Source organism: Peromyscus californicus, unplaced genomic scaffold (genome assembly GCF_007827085.1).
Source record: "Peromyscus californicus insignis strain IS unplaced genomic scaffold, ASM782708v3 Scaffold_19__1_contigs__length_69161282, whole genome shotgun sequence".
NCBI lineage: Eukaryota > Metazoa > Chordata > Mammalia > Rodentia > Cricetidae > Peromyscus > Peromyscus californicus.
In genome coordinates this window covers 4,117,463-4,133,430 of record NW_026294491.1, presented here as the reverse complement: position 1 = coordinate 4,133,430, position 15,968 = coordinate 4,117,463, and the positions used below count along the sequence as shown (strand labels likewise).

Genomic DNA, 15,968 nt, shown 5'->3' with positions numbered 1-15,968 from the left:
ACTTGGGCCTGGAGTATTGGGTTTGGGGGGGCCAGGTGTCGGCTTGGGTCTTGTGCAGGAAGCTAGGGACCATGGCGGGGAGGTGGGGAGGTGAGACAAGGATGAGAGGGCTGGGCTGTGGACACTGGGCCTGAAGGTGGAGGAGGCAGTGTGGACTTTGATGCCCCAGAGAGGCGGGCGATGTTGGTGGGATGGATGGCTGATGCCCTGAGCTTTGGTGATAGGCTGGACATGGGATGAGACTTTCTGCTGCTGTGGGCAGCTGTGGGCAGCTGTGGCCTGCTCAGGTGGCCATCCTTCTGGGCCTCAGGTTTCTTTCTCATCTTGTCACTGAGCTCGAAGCCCCCATTTCTCTGTCTGAACAGTGGCCATGGAGTCTGACCTTAGCCAGTCATTCTCTGGCTTGTCCCTCAGCAATCCCTCTGCTCCCTCCCTGTCCTCTGGACGCGCTGGCTTTCTGCCGTTTATCCACAAAAAGCTAAGCACCAACCTCGGGGGCTTTGTCTGTGGTCCCCTTCTGGCTTCTGCTTCAGAAGCCCACAGGCTTACCTGTTCCCACTGTACTTTCTGTTTGAATGCAACTCCTCAGAGAAACCTTCCGTCACGATCCTCTTCCCAAAGGGCTCATCTGGGCACCTTCGCTGATCCCCTGTAGCTGTGTGGCTCTTGTGCCCTCCTTCACCCCCAGTGCCAGCTGCACAGATGTGTGTACCTGAGTCATACCAGGGCAGGGCATACTGGGTGTTCATAGCCCATATTTGAAGGCCACCCTTAATGACTGGATGTCCATGGCAAATGGGACAGCAGTCTGTGCTTGACCACACATGAGGGTCTCCAGAGTTTGGTTCAAGGGCTGAGTCCTTCTCTGTGGACTGCAGATGTTGCTGCTGATTGTCCTGGGCTCTGCCTCAGTGGAGCTGCATGGCTGGCTCCGGGAGGGGACCTGTCTCTGCCTGTCATTGATTGAGCGTGTTATTTTGTGTTCTGAACCGTGGATGAAGCATAGGAGATGTAAAGGAGCTGGTCACATGGGCCTCTCCATCAACCCCCAGCATCAGCTTCAGCATGAGCGAGACTATAATATTTGTCTCAGGAACTGGAGTAGTCAGGGCAGATTCCCTGGGGGAGGAGGGCTCTCGGCTGCCATCGGAAGGGCAGAAGTACAGGACCGTGGATGCCATGTTTTCCTCTTCCTAATTCCCACTGATCCTAAGCTGAGGAGTTACTTCCTGTGTCCTTCCCACCTCCTACCAGTTCTCTTCTCTCCTTCCATACACATTTCTGCAGAGCTTGCCGAGAAGCCCGTCACCTCTGAATCAGGCCTGTGCTCTTGCAGAACCTGAACGGACAGATGCCTGGGGGTGTGGACTGTTCTAGGACTTGGCAGGTTCCCAGTCTGGGAGCTTTAGCTATTTGAGTGCGGGGCTTCCAGAGCTGGGCACCAGAGTGATACTCTGTCACCAGCCCGTGGCTGTGGGAGTGCTGAGGGACCTGGAGAAGTGCTGAGGGACCCAGAGCTTCTCTTTAGAATAAGTCTCTGCTCAGTTGGGTGGCCTCAGTGCCTTGGCCCTGCCAGTCAGTCCTGTTCACAGCCTGAAAACCTACCCCAAGTTCTACCTTTGGAAGTACCAGTACTGTGTATCATAGGGTCTCATAAATGCAGAGCAGGCCTCTGGGGAGCAGTGCAAACCCCTCCATAGCATCCATTCTCCACACCAGCTGAGAATGTAAGGCTGGCGAGCCGGGGTGCAGAGGCCATGGAGGACCCAGCCTACTCTCCTCATGGGGGGCCGTGTGCCTGATGGAGCCGCAAAGCCCCTCTCAGGCAGGCAGAGTTGTGGACTCTCTCACTGTGGGGCAGGGGAGGTTTTGAGTGGCCTGCTTCCCATGTCTGGCCGTGTCCCTTTGGGAGGGTACTGACTCACAAACTAGTCCTTTGCTGGGTCGTGGGGTCCTTGGGGGTGGTGAAGAGGGGTTCAGGCAGGAAGAGGGGAGAGGCCTCTGGTTCCCTTTCATTTTGCCTTTTAGGGTGTGAGATTGGGCCAAAGAGATGTCTAGAGAGCTGAGGGCAGTCCCCACTCAGCCATTCACAGTTTCCAGCTTTCTGAGCACCTGGTTAGGTGGGAACCAGAGGTATCCAAGGTGGGACAGGTCACTGAAGCGATGGAGCAAGGCTCAGGAGGGCTGAGGGCAGGGTCTGGGCTCTGGCTCTCCCTGTGGCACCCCGGGGATGGCTTCGTACCCTGAGTGCCCACATCTTTTCTGGGGTGCAGTCCTCAGAGGATCAAGTGTAGTGGCTCCCACCTTGTCCTGTGACAAGGTTCAGGGTTACCCCCGTTCTCTGCCCTCAGGTCAGCTGTTTGGGTTCTGTTTGGTGGGTTTTGGAAGAGTCAAAGGCAGCTCAGTGAAGGATGACTGGAGTTTTGGTGAATCATGGTTCTCCCTGCCTGGTTGCTGCCCTGTGGTCTGGTTCCTCCTGGATCGGGCCATGCTTGGGTTGGAATGATCAAGATCAGAAAGGCATGGTGGACCTGCCTGAGAGGAGTTGGTGCGGCCCGTGAGACAGGTTCCTGAGCCCTCCCTGGTGGCCGAGGCCCGTGGTTGGTCCTCAGCCCTCCCAGACTGCAGCCCATCCCAAGTTCACTTTACAACCTCATTCACGGAAGAGAATGCTCTGGAAAACGCTTTACCGTTGGCCTGTGAGCTAATGCTGTACGGGGGAGGACTCTCTGCCCCTCTGGTGCTGTCACTGTCCACCCTGCAGCCAGTGGGAGGGGGTAGAGAGGACTAAGCCAGGGAAGGGGAAGAGGAGGGAGGTGCTGGCCTTGCAGCCATCCCGGTGACTCCTTCTGGGAGGGGCGCCTCTTGCCCCATTTGAGCTTCCCTGGCTATTTTGAAATTTGTGTGTGTGTGTGTGTGTGTGTGTGTGTGTGTGTGTGTGTGTGTGTGTGTGTGTCTGCGGCTTAGGGAATGGACTTCAAAGAACTCCCCTTTCCCCTGCAGGTGCAGACAGACGTCCCTAGGGCTGTGCTCTGCCTCCTTTCAGGGTATTTTTACTTCCCCCTTGTTCCTGTTACAGCATCAAAAGATGGTGGGGAGGCTGAAGGAGGTGTGTCCACCAATCCCCTTGGAGGAACTGGAATCTGCCTGGGGACCTGCTATGGCCAGGGACGAGGCTCCTATCCTGGGAGGGAGGCCGTGTGGGAGGCTTGGCAGCTGAAGAAGTACCTTCAGGACTCCTGAATCTGGCCCTGCTGTGTTGGGCTTCCTTCCCTCATGCCCTGATTGTTCCCACATGTGGGTGGCGCACTGAGCCTCTAGGAGCTGCAGCGAACCCCTGGAAAGGGCTCCAAGCCACTGCTACAGCTGTGTCGTGCAGGCTCCCTGCATCCATTGGGCCTGATGTGGCTCATACTCTTTCAGGGTGCCGAGCCCCCTCCATGTGACACGCGTGGAAACAGCTGTGAACTCAGCAGGCCTGAGGGACCGCCCGCCACAGCGGTGGAGTGGCCAGAGCGTAGGCCACCCTGCCCGTGCACTGTGTCTCTGGGCTCTGTGTGGTGGAACCACCCAGTGCTGCAGCTGCCCCCCCCCCCCGTGGGGTGGGCTGGACACTCTGTCCACCCCCAGGGCGGTGTGTTGTGCTCTTCAGCTGCCCCGTGGTCGTCTGAACTGATCAGTGACCCCTTGGCAGTTGTCTGGCATAGCCATGCCCTGTCTGCACACAGGCCATTTTAGTGATAGCTGCAGATGTGCCCAAGGGGCCACCATGGTGCCCAACTGACCCAACTTCCATATATGAACACAAGAAAGACCCAGAGGAGATGTGCCCACCTGGCAAGGCAGGGCAGGGTTCTGGGACCCCATGGTGACACCATTCTCCTTCCAACTGCTTGTGACCTGCCTAGTGCCCCATCTAGCTGTTCCCACAACCACCCAGAGAGTGATCCCATAAAGCCCTTCTCATGAGGGGCGAGAGATGACAGCTCTGAACAGAGGTAGCCTTGAGACCACCCAAGATGCTGGCTGTGGATCTAGTCCCAGGTCCCCGGGTCTTGGAAAAGGTGGTTCTTCAAGGACCTCTATGTGCTCTGTCTCTAGGCCCTGACACATCTTGATCTGCTAGGTGACTCTGAGAGAGTTACGGGATGCTTCTGGGCTACCCATACCAGTTCGCTGGTAGAGCAGGGCTAGGTAGAGTCGTCGCTAGAGTCTTGACTGCCCAGGGCCTGTTGCAGATGGAAGACTTGAGGTCTGGGCTTGTAGCTCAGTGGTGGAGATTGCCTAGCATGTGCTGACCTTGGGTTCAATCCCTATCCCCCCAACACTTAGTGTGAGGCCCTCAGGGCCAGAGAAGCCCAGAAGCTGAGGCTGTAATCTTGTCTCGCATCCTTCCATTCCCTGTCCTTGGGGCTTGAGTAGGTGGATTGGCAAGTTGAGGAGGGGTGGGTTCCCAGATCCCTGCTGGGCCTTGATGGAAGCACCCCATTTCTAGGGAGAGTTTCAGTCTAGACTCCAGCTCCTCTTCTGATTGCATGGGAAACTGAGGCACAGAGTGCCCCCCATGGCTAGCTGGCTTCACTTGACAAACCCTTGGAGTAAGGGTCTTGGGGTCACCTCTTAGCCCAGCCCTGACTCAGCTATCAGCCATCTTCCTCGTGGATTCTGAAGTAGTGGGGGGAGGCTGCTGGCTTCAGGGGGAAGGCTAGGGGGTGTACAGAATTCCCAAGGGAAATTAGCCCAAATTAGCTGTGAGAATGAGGAAGAGCTCTGTTTTCTCCTCTACCCTGCAGATAAATATTTAATCACAACAATAACAACAATGATGATAATAATGTAGAGGCCCAGGCCGCAACCTGAGCCCCACTGGGGCAGATATCGGATGGAGGGAGGCCAGAGGAGGCTGAGGCAGGGAGAGGGACAGGGGAGGGAACCTGGATTTGCGCTGTTTGGGCACTTGTGTGGCTGGAGTGTACATGTGGAAGTGGGGGACCATCTCTGAACCCCAGATTCCCACTTCCCACCCTTTGGCGTTGCAGCTCCTGGCCTGGGCCCAGCCAGCACTCCAGCCTTACTGGGCAGGCCGCTCTCCTCCTGGGGTCTTGGCTTCCCCTCCTGGGTCCCCCCAAAACAGCTGGGTTTCTTGCTCATAGCTAAGGTGGGGAATATCTGTGGAACTTGGCACAGACTTCTATGGGGTCTCAGTTTCTTCATTTCTATCATGAGGTTGGATGGACAGGATTGGTATCTTGCTATAACTTCTGAGGGCATGCTGAGGGACCCATTCCTCCCCAGCCATGCTTGCTGTCCCCAGGAGGACTCTGTCAGAGGCCTGGCCTCTGAGGGCAATGGGTCCAGGCCAGCGAAGGTCTTTAAACATGACCCAGTTTCTGCTTCCAGCTCTGCATTTCCTCAGGAGCTGGGCCGCAGCAGTGAAAATCAAGTTGAGATTTATGGCGTCTTTGGCGATAACCTCTGGGCTCCCTCTCCCAGGCTCCTGATGAGGAATCAGAATAGTAAATGTCTTCTTCGGGCTGGCCTGATAGTCTCTCTCTCTTTCCCAGGTTGGTAGCAGTGATCGGAGCTGTTTTCTCCTTGATGCTAAGATCCTGCCAGGCTAGGAGCTCACCTCCCTTTCCACAGCCAGACACAGCAATCTGGCCTGCAGGACATGGGGACAAGGATCTGAGACCTCCTGTAGCTCCGGTCACTTTCTGTCGTCTGTGGATTTGGCCTGTGTGGGCCACTGAGCTCCATTCAAGTACCAAAGAGGAGGAGGGGAGATCTTTGGAATGGGCCAGTCCATTGGCCGTCACCAGCCACCCTGCTGCTGAAGCTGTCCTGCTCATGTGTACCCAGGCCGTGGGACCCAGGGCCTGCTAGGGCTAGGGGTGGGGCCCACTATTCATGGGTCTCTAGGCCTTTTCGAAATGCCTGGGAAGGGAGGCTGGGGCTGGTGGTGGGCCCGGCTGCCCCTCTGCCTGCTCCTTAGCCTTTATGGCCCCTGGGTGCCTTCATCCCTAGGGAAGCCCAAGGGTCATCCCCACATGAACTCTATCCGCATTGACGGGGATATCACGCTGGGAGGCCTGTTTCCTGTCCATGGCCGCGGCTCAGAAGGTAAAGCCTGTGGGGAGCTGAAGAAGGAGAAGGGCATTCACCGGCTGGAGGCCATGCTCTTCGCTCTGGATCGCATCAACAATGACCCGGACCTACTGCCCAACATCACCCTGGGCGCCCGCATTCTGGACACCTGCTCCAGGGACACCCACGCCCTCGAGCAGTCACTGACCTTTGTACAGGCGCTCATTGAGAAGGATGGCACGGAGGTCCGCTGTGGCAGCGGCGGCCCGCCCATCATCACCAAGCCTGAACGAGTGGTGGGTGTCATCGGGGCTTCAGGGAGCTCGGTCTCCATCATGGTGGCCAACATCCTCCGCCTCTTCAAGGTGAGTGCCCTCCATGGCCCAGGGTGCCTGGCCTGAGACTCCTTCCTCCTCCTCCTCCTCCTCCTCCTCCTCCTCCTCCTCCTCCTCCTCCTCCTCCTCCTCCTCCTCCTCCTCCTGACTGTGTGGGAGAGTGTATGAGGAAGGAGGCAGCCCTCTGGGCTCTCGTGCCTGATCCCGTGTTTGAAGCCTGGGCATGGTGGAGTGAGGGTGGGGCTGCGGGTCGGGGCTTGCTGCTGACCGTGGTTCTGAAGCAGCACCTGCCTTGGCTGGCTCTTTAGACCCTGAACCTGGAGGGGCTGGAAGTGTGAAGGAACATCAGAGAGAGGCAGACAGACAAATGGAAGACAGGTGGATCGATGGAAGGGCAGACAGACAAAATACAGACTGGAAACCACGGCGTTGTGGATTGCCAGGGGATAAAGCAAGACTTTTGTTTTGACATTGTTTTCAAATAATTGCAATCCCCAAGAAAGATGCCTTTTCTTCTGGTTAGTTGAGGAAGCCCCTGGTGGCTCTCCCAGCCCGCCCTTCAGTTCCGGCTAGAGAAGAGTGTCCTGGTTTTCGGATGGGGGCGGGGTTGTGGGTTGAGGTGGGGGGGATGAAGAGAGGAATGGGGAGCAGGCTAATCCAACCTTAGCCTGGTTACCTGAACCTAGCCCTGGCCTCCCTCCCACCCTCCCCTCTGCCCTCTGCCCTCCTCCTTTACATCCTCCTCCTCTCCCTTCCCAGCCCCTCCCTGCCCCCTCCACCACCTCCCTTCTTCTCTTCCCGGGGCAAGAGCTGCTGATTTGCAATTCAATTGGAGCCAAGTGCTTGCTAAGCTGCTAAAACAACTGAAAGCTACTGGGGAGAGGGAAAAACGTTACAAGCATTTTACCAATAATTATGCACCAGCTCCCCCCACCCCCGAGCCTGCCTCCTTTTCTCTATCTATGGTGTGAGTGGCGGGGGAGAGGGGGAGGGAAGAGGAAGAGACCAGAAGAGGCCACTGGTCCCCTCTAACTCTGACCTCTGGGTCCCTTTGCCCTGGTCTCCAGAGCTTGGGAAAGGCTGTTTGAGCCACTTGGGGTGGGAGGAGAGGAAGCCAGTCTCTCTCACCCGGAGCTCATCCGTCTAACTCTGAGGATGCATCAGTACTGGGGATGGTGTGGTGTCTGTGCCTCCAGGAGGGGATGAATAGAGAGGAAGTCCTTGTTCGATGGGGTAGAATTTAGCCATGGCTAGTCTCAGGCAACCCCACTGCAGAGTGCATACCCTGTCTGCATCTGCAGCCATCATAAATGTGTGTGCACACGTGTATGCACCTGCTGTGGTCCCAGGATGGCCTTTTCCTGGGCGGTTGGTTTTACTTGATTTGGGTGTAGGAGCAGCAGGAACCCCTAAGGAAATGATGCCCCTGCATGGACAATTCAAGGAGTCCCTGGGGACCTCGTTGTCCTGATCATCTCGTGGGTTCTCAGAATGCTGCATTGGTCCTCCCATGCCTCCAGCCTCACGGAGAGGAGGAGATAATGGGAAAACTGGGGCTGGCTGTCCCAGGCCTGCTCCACTGATGGCTGGGACAGCTGAGTCATCCAGGCCCTGCCAGGCCTGGGAGGAGGCAGCCTGGGCCACCCAACTGTGGTCCCAGTGACGTTGGCCCAGCCCCCAGCTCATTTTAAGTGAGCCTCGCGTGGAATCTTGAGACTCTCCTGGTGCTCAAGAGTGAAAGCCTCCCAGTATCCACTTCACCTTTGGGATGGGGGATCCCTGGCTCCCCGACTTTCTGTGTGCTGAGCCCGCAGAATGGCCTGTCTGGATGTTAGACTTCAAAACACATTCACAGGGACACATATATCTGGGGGACAAGGTGCTCGAGGCCCTTGAGATGGCTGTATTTCTGTGCTATTCTGCCCAAGGATGGACACAGTTTGTATGACAGGACCCAGGGCTCAGGCCTCCATGTTCCCTGTCCTGTGTGAAGAGGCCTGGCTGCTAGGTCTGTGCCTATGTGAGCTCAGGGATTGGTGTGCGTTGTGAGCTGGGCAGGCTGCATTGACTGCTGGCCTGGAAAGAGAGGAAGTGTGTGTGTGGGGGGAGCAACCAGAAGGGCTGTGGTCTGTGTTCCCTGGGTCCCTTTTAGTGATGTTAATGGTCCAAGCTGGGGCAAGAGGCTTCTTCACTAATGAAACTGATAGTGATGAGAGACTGGACCAGACACTCAGAAGCCATTTACAGAGGCGAGAGGTTAACTTGGGGAGAGTGGGCTGGGAAAACTCAGAACAAGAGCTGGCTCTCCAGCTCTGGGGCATGTGGGTGTCTGTTCCCCTGTGTGTGTATGGGGGTGTGTGTGTGTCACTGCCTGACTCTGCCTCCCAGCCACAACGGAGACTAATTCTTCCAGGGGGCCTGGGCTCTGCTGCTGTGGTCAGTGCTTCCTTCTTGCTGAGGGAGGCTCCAGGGGCACAGCCTGCCTGGAGGGTGCTTATTGGGATGCAAGGGGCCAGGTCTCCTATGCTTCCTCTAGACAGCCAGCTCACACAAACCACTGCAAAGTGGGGTGGGAACCTGGCCATCTTTGGGGAGCAGATGCCTGACTCTGGGGATCCACAGGCCTAGCAACCACCTACATCCTGTTTAGTCAGCCTTAGCTTGGTCTGTTCTCCCAAGGGAGGGAGGATGAGTGTGTGGAGAACACCTTGCTGAGGGTCCACAGTCTCTGAGGAGGACAAGGTGTGGCCGTGGATACCTTGTGGTGGTGACAGCCCCAGGCAGGGTCAAGCCTGAGCGTTAATCCTTGTCCCTCCAGAATCATTAGAACCCCACTTACTGTATCAGCCATTGACACCAGAGTTTGAATGAGCCAGTGAGATCTTCTGAGAACAGACGCTGTCGAGGGTGGTCAGGACAGTACAGGCTCCAACCTGTGCGCTGGTGAGAACTCAGAGGAGATGACTCTGAATTCCTCTTCCTTCTGCATGCGAGAGTGCTGAAGCCGGGTGGAGAGGCCAGGCAGAGGTTGGTGAACAAGGCCGATGACGTGGGCATGCTGGTCTTATTCTGCCTTAGTTTGCAGAGTGTTTAAGACAGTTGCCCCAACCCCCTCAGCCAAGTGGATGGAGTTAGTCGGTGGGGTGTGAGCAAGGTCAGCGCAGGGCCGGGTACACAGTCAGCCCACAGGAAATGTCACACCCAGCTTGGAGCTGGGCCTCAAGTCAGCATGAGACACTCCATCGATGCAGAAAAGCTAGGAGCAGGCAGGCTGCGACAGACGGTGACCTTTGAGGCTGATCCCGGAGAGTTCCCGCCATCTGCTGGGCCTCTCGGTTCTTCCTGTGAGGGCTTCGAGCTCAGCGCTGGCTGAAGCGGTGTCTCCATGGGTAGTGACAGCGCTCTTGTTGGGCTCAGTGAAGGGGGGGCTTTGAGCTGCCCCAGCCTGGCCACGAGGGTACTGCCAGTGCCCGTGGGGCTGTGAGGGGCCTCCTGGCTTGAGGCTGTTGAGCAGGTCCAAGGCTCAGCCCTCAGCCCCTGCCCAGGACTTCTAGAAGCTTTGTGGCAGAGTCGAGACCAGATTTCCTGTGGAATCAAAGGGTTTGTGCTTTCACATGTTTCAAGTCATGGATGAGAAGAACTCTGAGAGTCCCCAACCTCCCCATAGCAGCTCATGTCCCTGGAAGGCATGACACTGCCTTCCAGGCCCAAAGCTGGGACTTACAGGCACTGGACCTCTCCTTCTTGTGAGCACCTGCTTGGGTTCTCTGTGAGCTCATCCTGGGCATGGCCTCTCCCCAGCCCTCCCTCCCAGCCTCCCCCCAGCCCTCCCTCCCAGCCTCCCCCCAGCCCTCCCTCCCAGCCTCCCCCCAGCCCTCCCTCCCAGCCTCCCCCCAGCCCTCCCTCCCAGCCTCCCCCCAGCCCTCCCTTCCGCCTCTCACTTTTTTCCTTCAACAAGGTCTCATGTAGCTCAGGCCAGCCTCAGACTTGCTATGTAGCTGAACATCTGATTCTCGTGCCTCTACCTCCCCAGTGCTGACAGGCATCACTATGTCCTGTCCCGCCCCCCAAACTTGACACAAGTTAGTTGTCTGGCAAGAGGAACCTCAACTGAGGAAACACCTCCATCAGATTGGCCCGTGGGCAAGTTTGTGGGGCATTGTCTTGATTGATGATTGGTGTGAGAGGGAGGGCCCAGCCCACTGTGGGCAGAGCCACCTCTGGGCTGCTGGTCCTGGGGTGTGCAGAAAGCGGGCTGAGAAAACCATGGGGAACAGGATGCAGTTCTCCTTGGCCTTTGCATCAGTCCTCGCCTTGAGTTCCTGCCCTGGCTTCCCTCAGTGATGGGCTGTTACCGGGAAGTGTAAGGTGAAATCAACCCTTTCCTCCCCAAGTTCCTTTTGGTCACGGTCTTTCTCATGGCAATGGAAACCTAAGACGCACCCTCATACCCAGTTTTATGCAGTACCGGGCATGGAATCCAGGGCATTCTGTGTGCTAGGCAGTGCCCACCACTGAACCACATCCCAGCCCCTGGAGCCGTCTCTCTAGAGCCCAAGTTGAACGAACCTCCATCTCAGCTGCTCAAACCTGGTGGTGACTTCCCGTTGTGCTTGGCAATGTCAACTCCTGCTGAGGCCTGGGCCACCGACACCCTCAGTTACATCTGTCTCTCAGGATGCATTCCACACCAGCCATACTGCTTTCTTCCTGTTGCTGAAGACATCAAGCTGCTCTTCAACCCAGGGCCTTTGTCCCCATTATCACCTCTCTCTGGAATCTTCTCTCTCACTCTTATTTGTTTACTTAGACAGGGTCTCTCTATGTAGCCCAGGCTGGCTTCAAACTCACAGAGGTCTGCCTGTCTCTGTCTCAGGTTGAGGTCTTGTCTGACCTCACTTTCTCCTCATGCAGCCATCGTTCCTGTCATCCACACGTGCACGGACTTGTCTGTCTTCTGTCACCCTTGGCTCCCTTCTAGACCAGACACCATATCCGGCCCGCTCCTGTTTTCATGTGGTCTGTGAGCTACAGGAGGTTCTTATGGTCCAGATGTGTCCAGTCCAGGCCTAAGGCTGCATGTGCCCCAGGACAGATATAAATACAGACAAACACAAAATCATAAACTTACTAAACGTTTTGAGGGGCTGGAGAGATGGCTCAGCGCATAAGAGACCTGTTGTTCTTGCAGAATTCCCAGAACCCACATCGGGTGGCTCAACCTGTAACTCCAGCTCCAGGGGACTCAGTGCCCTCTTCTGGACTCTGTGGGCACATACACATCACACACACACACACACACACACACACACACACACACACACACACACACACACATGAACACGGATACATAAATACGTAATAAAAAAATCATTAAAAATTGTGCTATTTTGGGCCAGTGAGACGGGTCAGTGGGTACAGAGGCACCTGCTGCTAAGCCTGATGGCCTGAGGTCAATCCCCAGGGTCCATATGGTGGAAGGAGAGAGCCGACTCCCATAAACTATGTGTACAACACACTATCACACATACACACAAAATAATGTTGCTTTTTTTGTTGTTATTGTTTTTCCAGACAGGGTTTCTCTGTGTAGTTTTGGAGCCTGTCCTGGATCTCGCTCTGTAGCCCAGGCTGGCCTCGAACGCACAAAGATCCCCCTGCTTCTGCCTCCCGAGTGTTGGGATTAAAAGCATGAGCCACCACTGCCCGGCTAACATTTTTTTTTTTTTAATTATGAGGCTTAAAAAAACAAGCTCAATTACCCAGTTATCAAGTGTGAATTTTGTTGTGTTACCATGTCAGAAGTTTGGGTATACCTGGAACTTATGGCTGTGGGGGTGAACCCCCAAAATACAATGTGTCATGATGTGAGAAAGTCTGTGAGGACACAGCCACACGTGCCTGCTTCCTGCTGTTGACCTACAGCTTCAAGAGCTGCTGAGGTTCAACTGTCTACAGGGTTCCTGGTGGAGACCAGGAGAATAGTAGGCCCCCAGGAACCTCCACCATCATGGGTTCCTGGAAGAAGGGGACATATGTCCCCTGGGCTGCAGCTGCTGCAGCTGCTGCAGCTGAGGTTCTAGAGTCTCCTGTAAGTTCCAGCATGGGGAGGGAGTAGCTGAGGTCACCTCTGAGTGAGTCAAACCAGTGCCTCATTCTGGATGTGTCCCTCCCTCGAACACACTTTCTTCATGCTCTAAGTGTGTCTCACCAACACCTTGTTCCTGGGAAAAGGACTCATGACCATCTGTTTCTAGAGATTTGCTTCGATAGGGTTTGCTCAGCCATAGCTTGGGGTGAGTGAGGTTGTTGTTAGGTGTTTTTTACTCTTTTGCTCTTTGCTTTATTGAGGGCCCTCCACACAGCTCCCAAATAAATACATACAAAGTCTTATTCTTACTTACAAATGCCTGGTCTTCGCTTGGCTTATTTCTTGCCAGCTTTCCTTAACTTAATTGATCCCATCTACCTTTTGCCTCTGGGCTTTTTCCTATTCTTCCTTCTGTGTATCTTACTTTCACTCTTGCTCCGTAGCTGTGGGCCCGGGCAGGACTGGAGAAAACTCAAGCTACATCCTCTCATTCCTCCTTCTATTTATTCTCTTTGCCTAGCCCCGCCTATCCTTTCTCCTGCCTTGCTATTGGTTGTTTAGCTCGTTATTAGACCAATCAGGTGTTTTAAACAGGCAAAGTAACACAGCTTCACAGAGTTAAACAAATGCAACATAAAAGAACGCAACACATCTTTGTATCATTAAACAAACGTTCCACAGTGTAAACAAATGTAACACATTTTAATATTCTACAGCATGAGGTAAATAGAGAAAGCTCTGAGACAGTGGAATGGTGGTGGCAGGGACATCAGCCTCAGCCTGGCCCTTCTCTGCGGTCACCCTCCCAGCTCCCCTAGCAGCAGGTGCTCAGTGTCTGTCCTCCTTTTACAGACATGGGAACAGTGGTGTGGACAGTTAAAGAGCGTGTTCAGAGTCACACAGGTGAGCGGTAGGGCCTGAGTATGCACTGGGCACCTGGACCCAGCCCACCTCCTTCCCCACCATCTCCTGTCCCTCGAAGTGGGCATGGGGCTGCTCACTGGCAGAACCCGCAGGGTGGGCCCAGAGCTCTTACTAGGGGTCTGGAATGCTGGTCCTGAGAACAGGTTTGATGGATGGCTTACTTTCCTATTGTAATGAAGAGACATCATGACCACGGCAACTTATGAAAGAAAGCATTTAATTGGGGGCTTGTTTACAGTTTTAGAGGGTTAGTCCATTATCATCATTTCAGGCATGGCAGCAGGCAGGAGCTGAGAGTCCACACCTGATTCACAAGCAGGAGGCAGCGAGTGTGAAACTGTGCTTTTGAAACCTCAGAGTTGACCCACCCCAGTGACACACCTCCAAAAAGGCCATACCTCTTAATCCTTCCCAAATAGTTCCACCGACCGGGGACCAAGCATTCAAATATATGAGTCTATGGGGGACAATCTCATTCAAATCACTACAGTGGATGCCAGGGCTGCAGGGGAGGATGAGGTTCAGGGACGGTCCGTCTGAAGACCGTTACCTGTTTTCTTAAGGTTCCAGTGCATGTTGCTCTCTTACCCCCAGGTACTGGCGGTCACTTGGGGTGAGAGTCTGGGAAGGGAAATCTCTGGGCCAGGTGCACAGGATGTTGCACTGGGGTGCAGCTGCAGCCCCGAGGGCCTCAGAGTGCCAACACTTGGTCTGGCCCTGGACTAGCAGACCCTTCCTGCCCCCCCGGCCTGGACTGAGGGGCCCCAGCTGCTTTGCTCCACTGGGATGACACCTGGCAATATAGTACAGCCGCTCTGAACCCAGGGACACTCCATCTCCGGTTCCCAGAGGCTGAAGCCCAGGGTCAGGCCTGAGCTCGGACACAAGCTGACAGACAGGCTGCACTCTCCTTGCAGCAGCTTCCTCCCGAGGCCCTGGTGCTGTGGACATCTGCAGATTGAGCAGCTGTGGTTTCAGTTCCCACTGCCCTGTGCTCAGTTTGACTGAGAGAGGAGGGAGCAAGGCCTTCTGGAGAGCTCTTAGGGGAGCCCTGGGAGGAAGCCCTGGAACCCCCGTGGGGCCCAGTAGAGGGGCCCAGGGTCACTGCTTCCGGCTTCCAGCTCCCTCTCGGCTGGCTGGCCTCAGTTTACTCACCTGTAAGCATTTGTCCACACACCATACCTGTGTTATAACCTCTCGTCTACATGATGTGGTGCTGCCTGTTGTCCCTTTGGCTGGCGCCTGACGCCTCGGCCCTGCCCCATGGTCTGACATGGGGCCTGAGTGCCCCAGGTGGTTCTGACGTGTGCTCAGGGGAGCATGTTGCCCGAGCAGGAGCCGAGCAGATGAAGCCATAGCAGGGGGAAGTGGACAAGGGAAAGATGAACGACTCAAGCAACTTATGCCGGGGTGGTGTGACCCCTGGAAGAACAGGGCCAAGAAGTGCTATGGAAGCTGCTCTGGAGGAGGAATGGCCATTTTGGAGAGGGGACATTTCTTTTTTCTTTCCTTTTTTTTTTTTTTAAAGGTTTTAGTGTGTATGGGTGTTTTGTCTGCATTATATTTATGCAACACATGCATGCTGGGTGCCCTCAGATCAGGAGTAGGTGTGGAACTGGAGTCACAGATGCTTCTGAGCCACCATGTGGGTGCTGGGAATTGAACCTGAGTCCTCTGGAAGGGCAGTCCGTGTTCTTAACCACTGAGCCACCTCTCCAGCCCAAGAGGGGGCATTCCTGTAGACAGGTGAGGGAAAGTGTTTTAGAGAGTGGCAATGGTAAGTGCAAAGGTCATGGGACAGCAAGGTGACCAAGACTCCACAGGAGTACTATGCCTCTGAAACCCACGTTGGCTCCTTTCTGCTGCAGAGGCGTCCGGTGAGCCTGGGCCATGCCAGGGCCTCTGTCCCCTCACTGCCTGCACAGCTTGTACCCCAGTTGTGCCTGTGAGGCCCAAGCAGGTTCCGCTCTAGCCCTCACTTCCTTTGTCTGAAGGGCTAAGTGGGGTGTACCGGAAGCACCCAGGCTGTGGCCGTGGCTGGGTGTAGCCTGCACCCTGGAGCCAGATCTTGCCCCACACTGTCCAGTGATGACCCAGCTGAGGCCCCTGTCTCTCCCAGATGTTGATGAATACCAGTAGAGGCTGGTGGATGGGATGGAGAATGGATGGGCTTAGTGACATTGGATTTTGGTCTCCTGCTGACAGCTCCCAATGGGCTTCATGATGCTCCTGCTCAGGCGAGCATGTGATCTGAACAGGAGGAGCGGTAGTATGGGGGAGGGGCGGAGGCTTAGCAGGCTGGTGACTGTTGTGTGTCCTGAGGCTCCTGCAAGGGGACCAGTTGACATGGACCCTGCTGTCCTTCCCAAAGTGGCTGGCCCTGTGAGGGGATGGTAGCTTGGGAAAGGCTTTTGGTCCCCTTGCCAGTGAAGCCCAGGGCCAGGTGACGCTGCCACCTCACTGTGGCATCTCAGGTGGGTCAGGTGCTGTATCAGTAACTGAGGGCGTCAGCCTAGGCTAAACCTTAGCTAAAC

At 55.5% G+C, this 15,968-nt stretch overlaps 1 protein-coding gene across 3 annotated transcripts in view; it reads left to right on the top strand.

Moving 5' to 3' along the window:
- Window positions 1-15,968, top strand: part of Grm4 (glutamate metabotropic receptor 4) — a 91,661-nt gene that overhangs the window by 5,247 nt on the left and 70,446 nt on the right. For all 3 annotated transcript variants that reach the window (XM_052744358.1, XM_052744357.1, XM_052744359.1), the window contains exon 2: window positions 5,565-6,449. In XM_052744358.1, coding sequence (XP_052600318.1) covers window positions 5,931-6,449 — 519 coding nt within the window. In that variant the 5' untranslated portion in view covers window positions 5,565-5,930. The remainder of the gene's footprint in view (window positions 1-5,564; window positions 6,450-15,968) is intronic.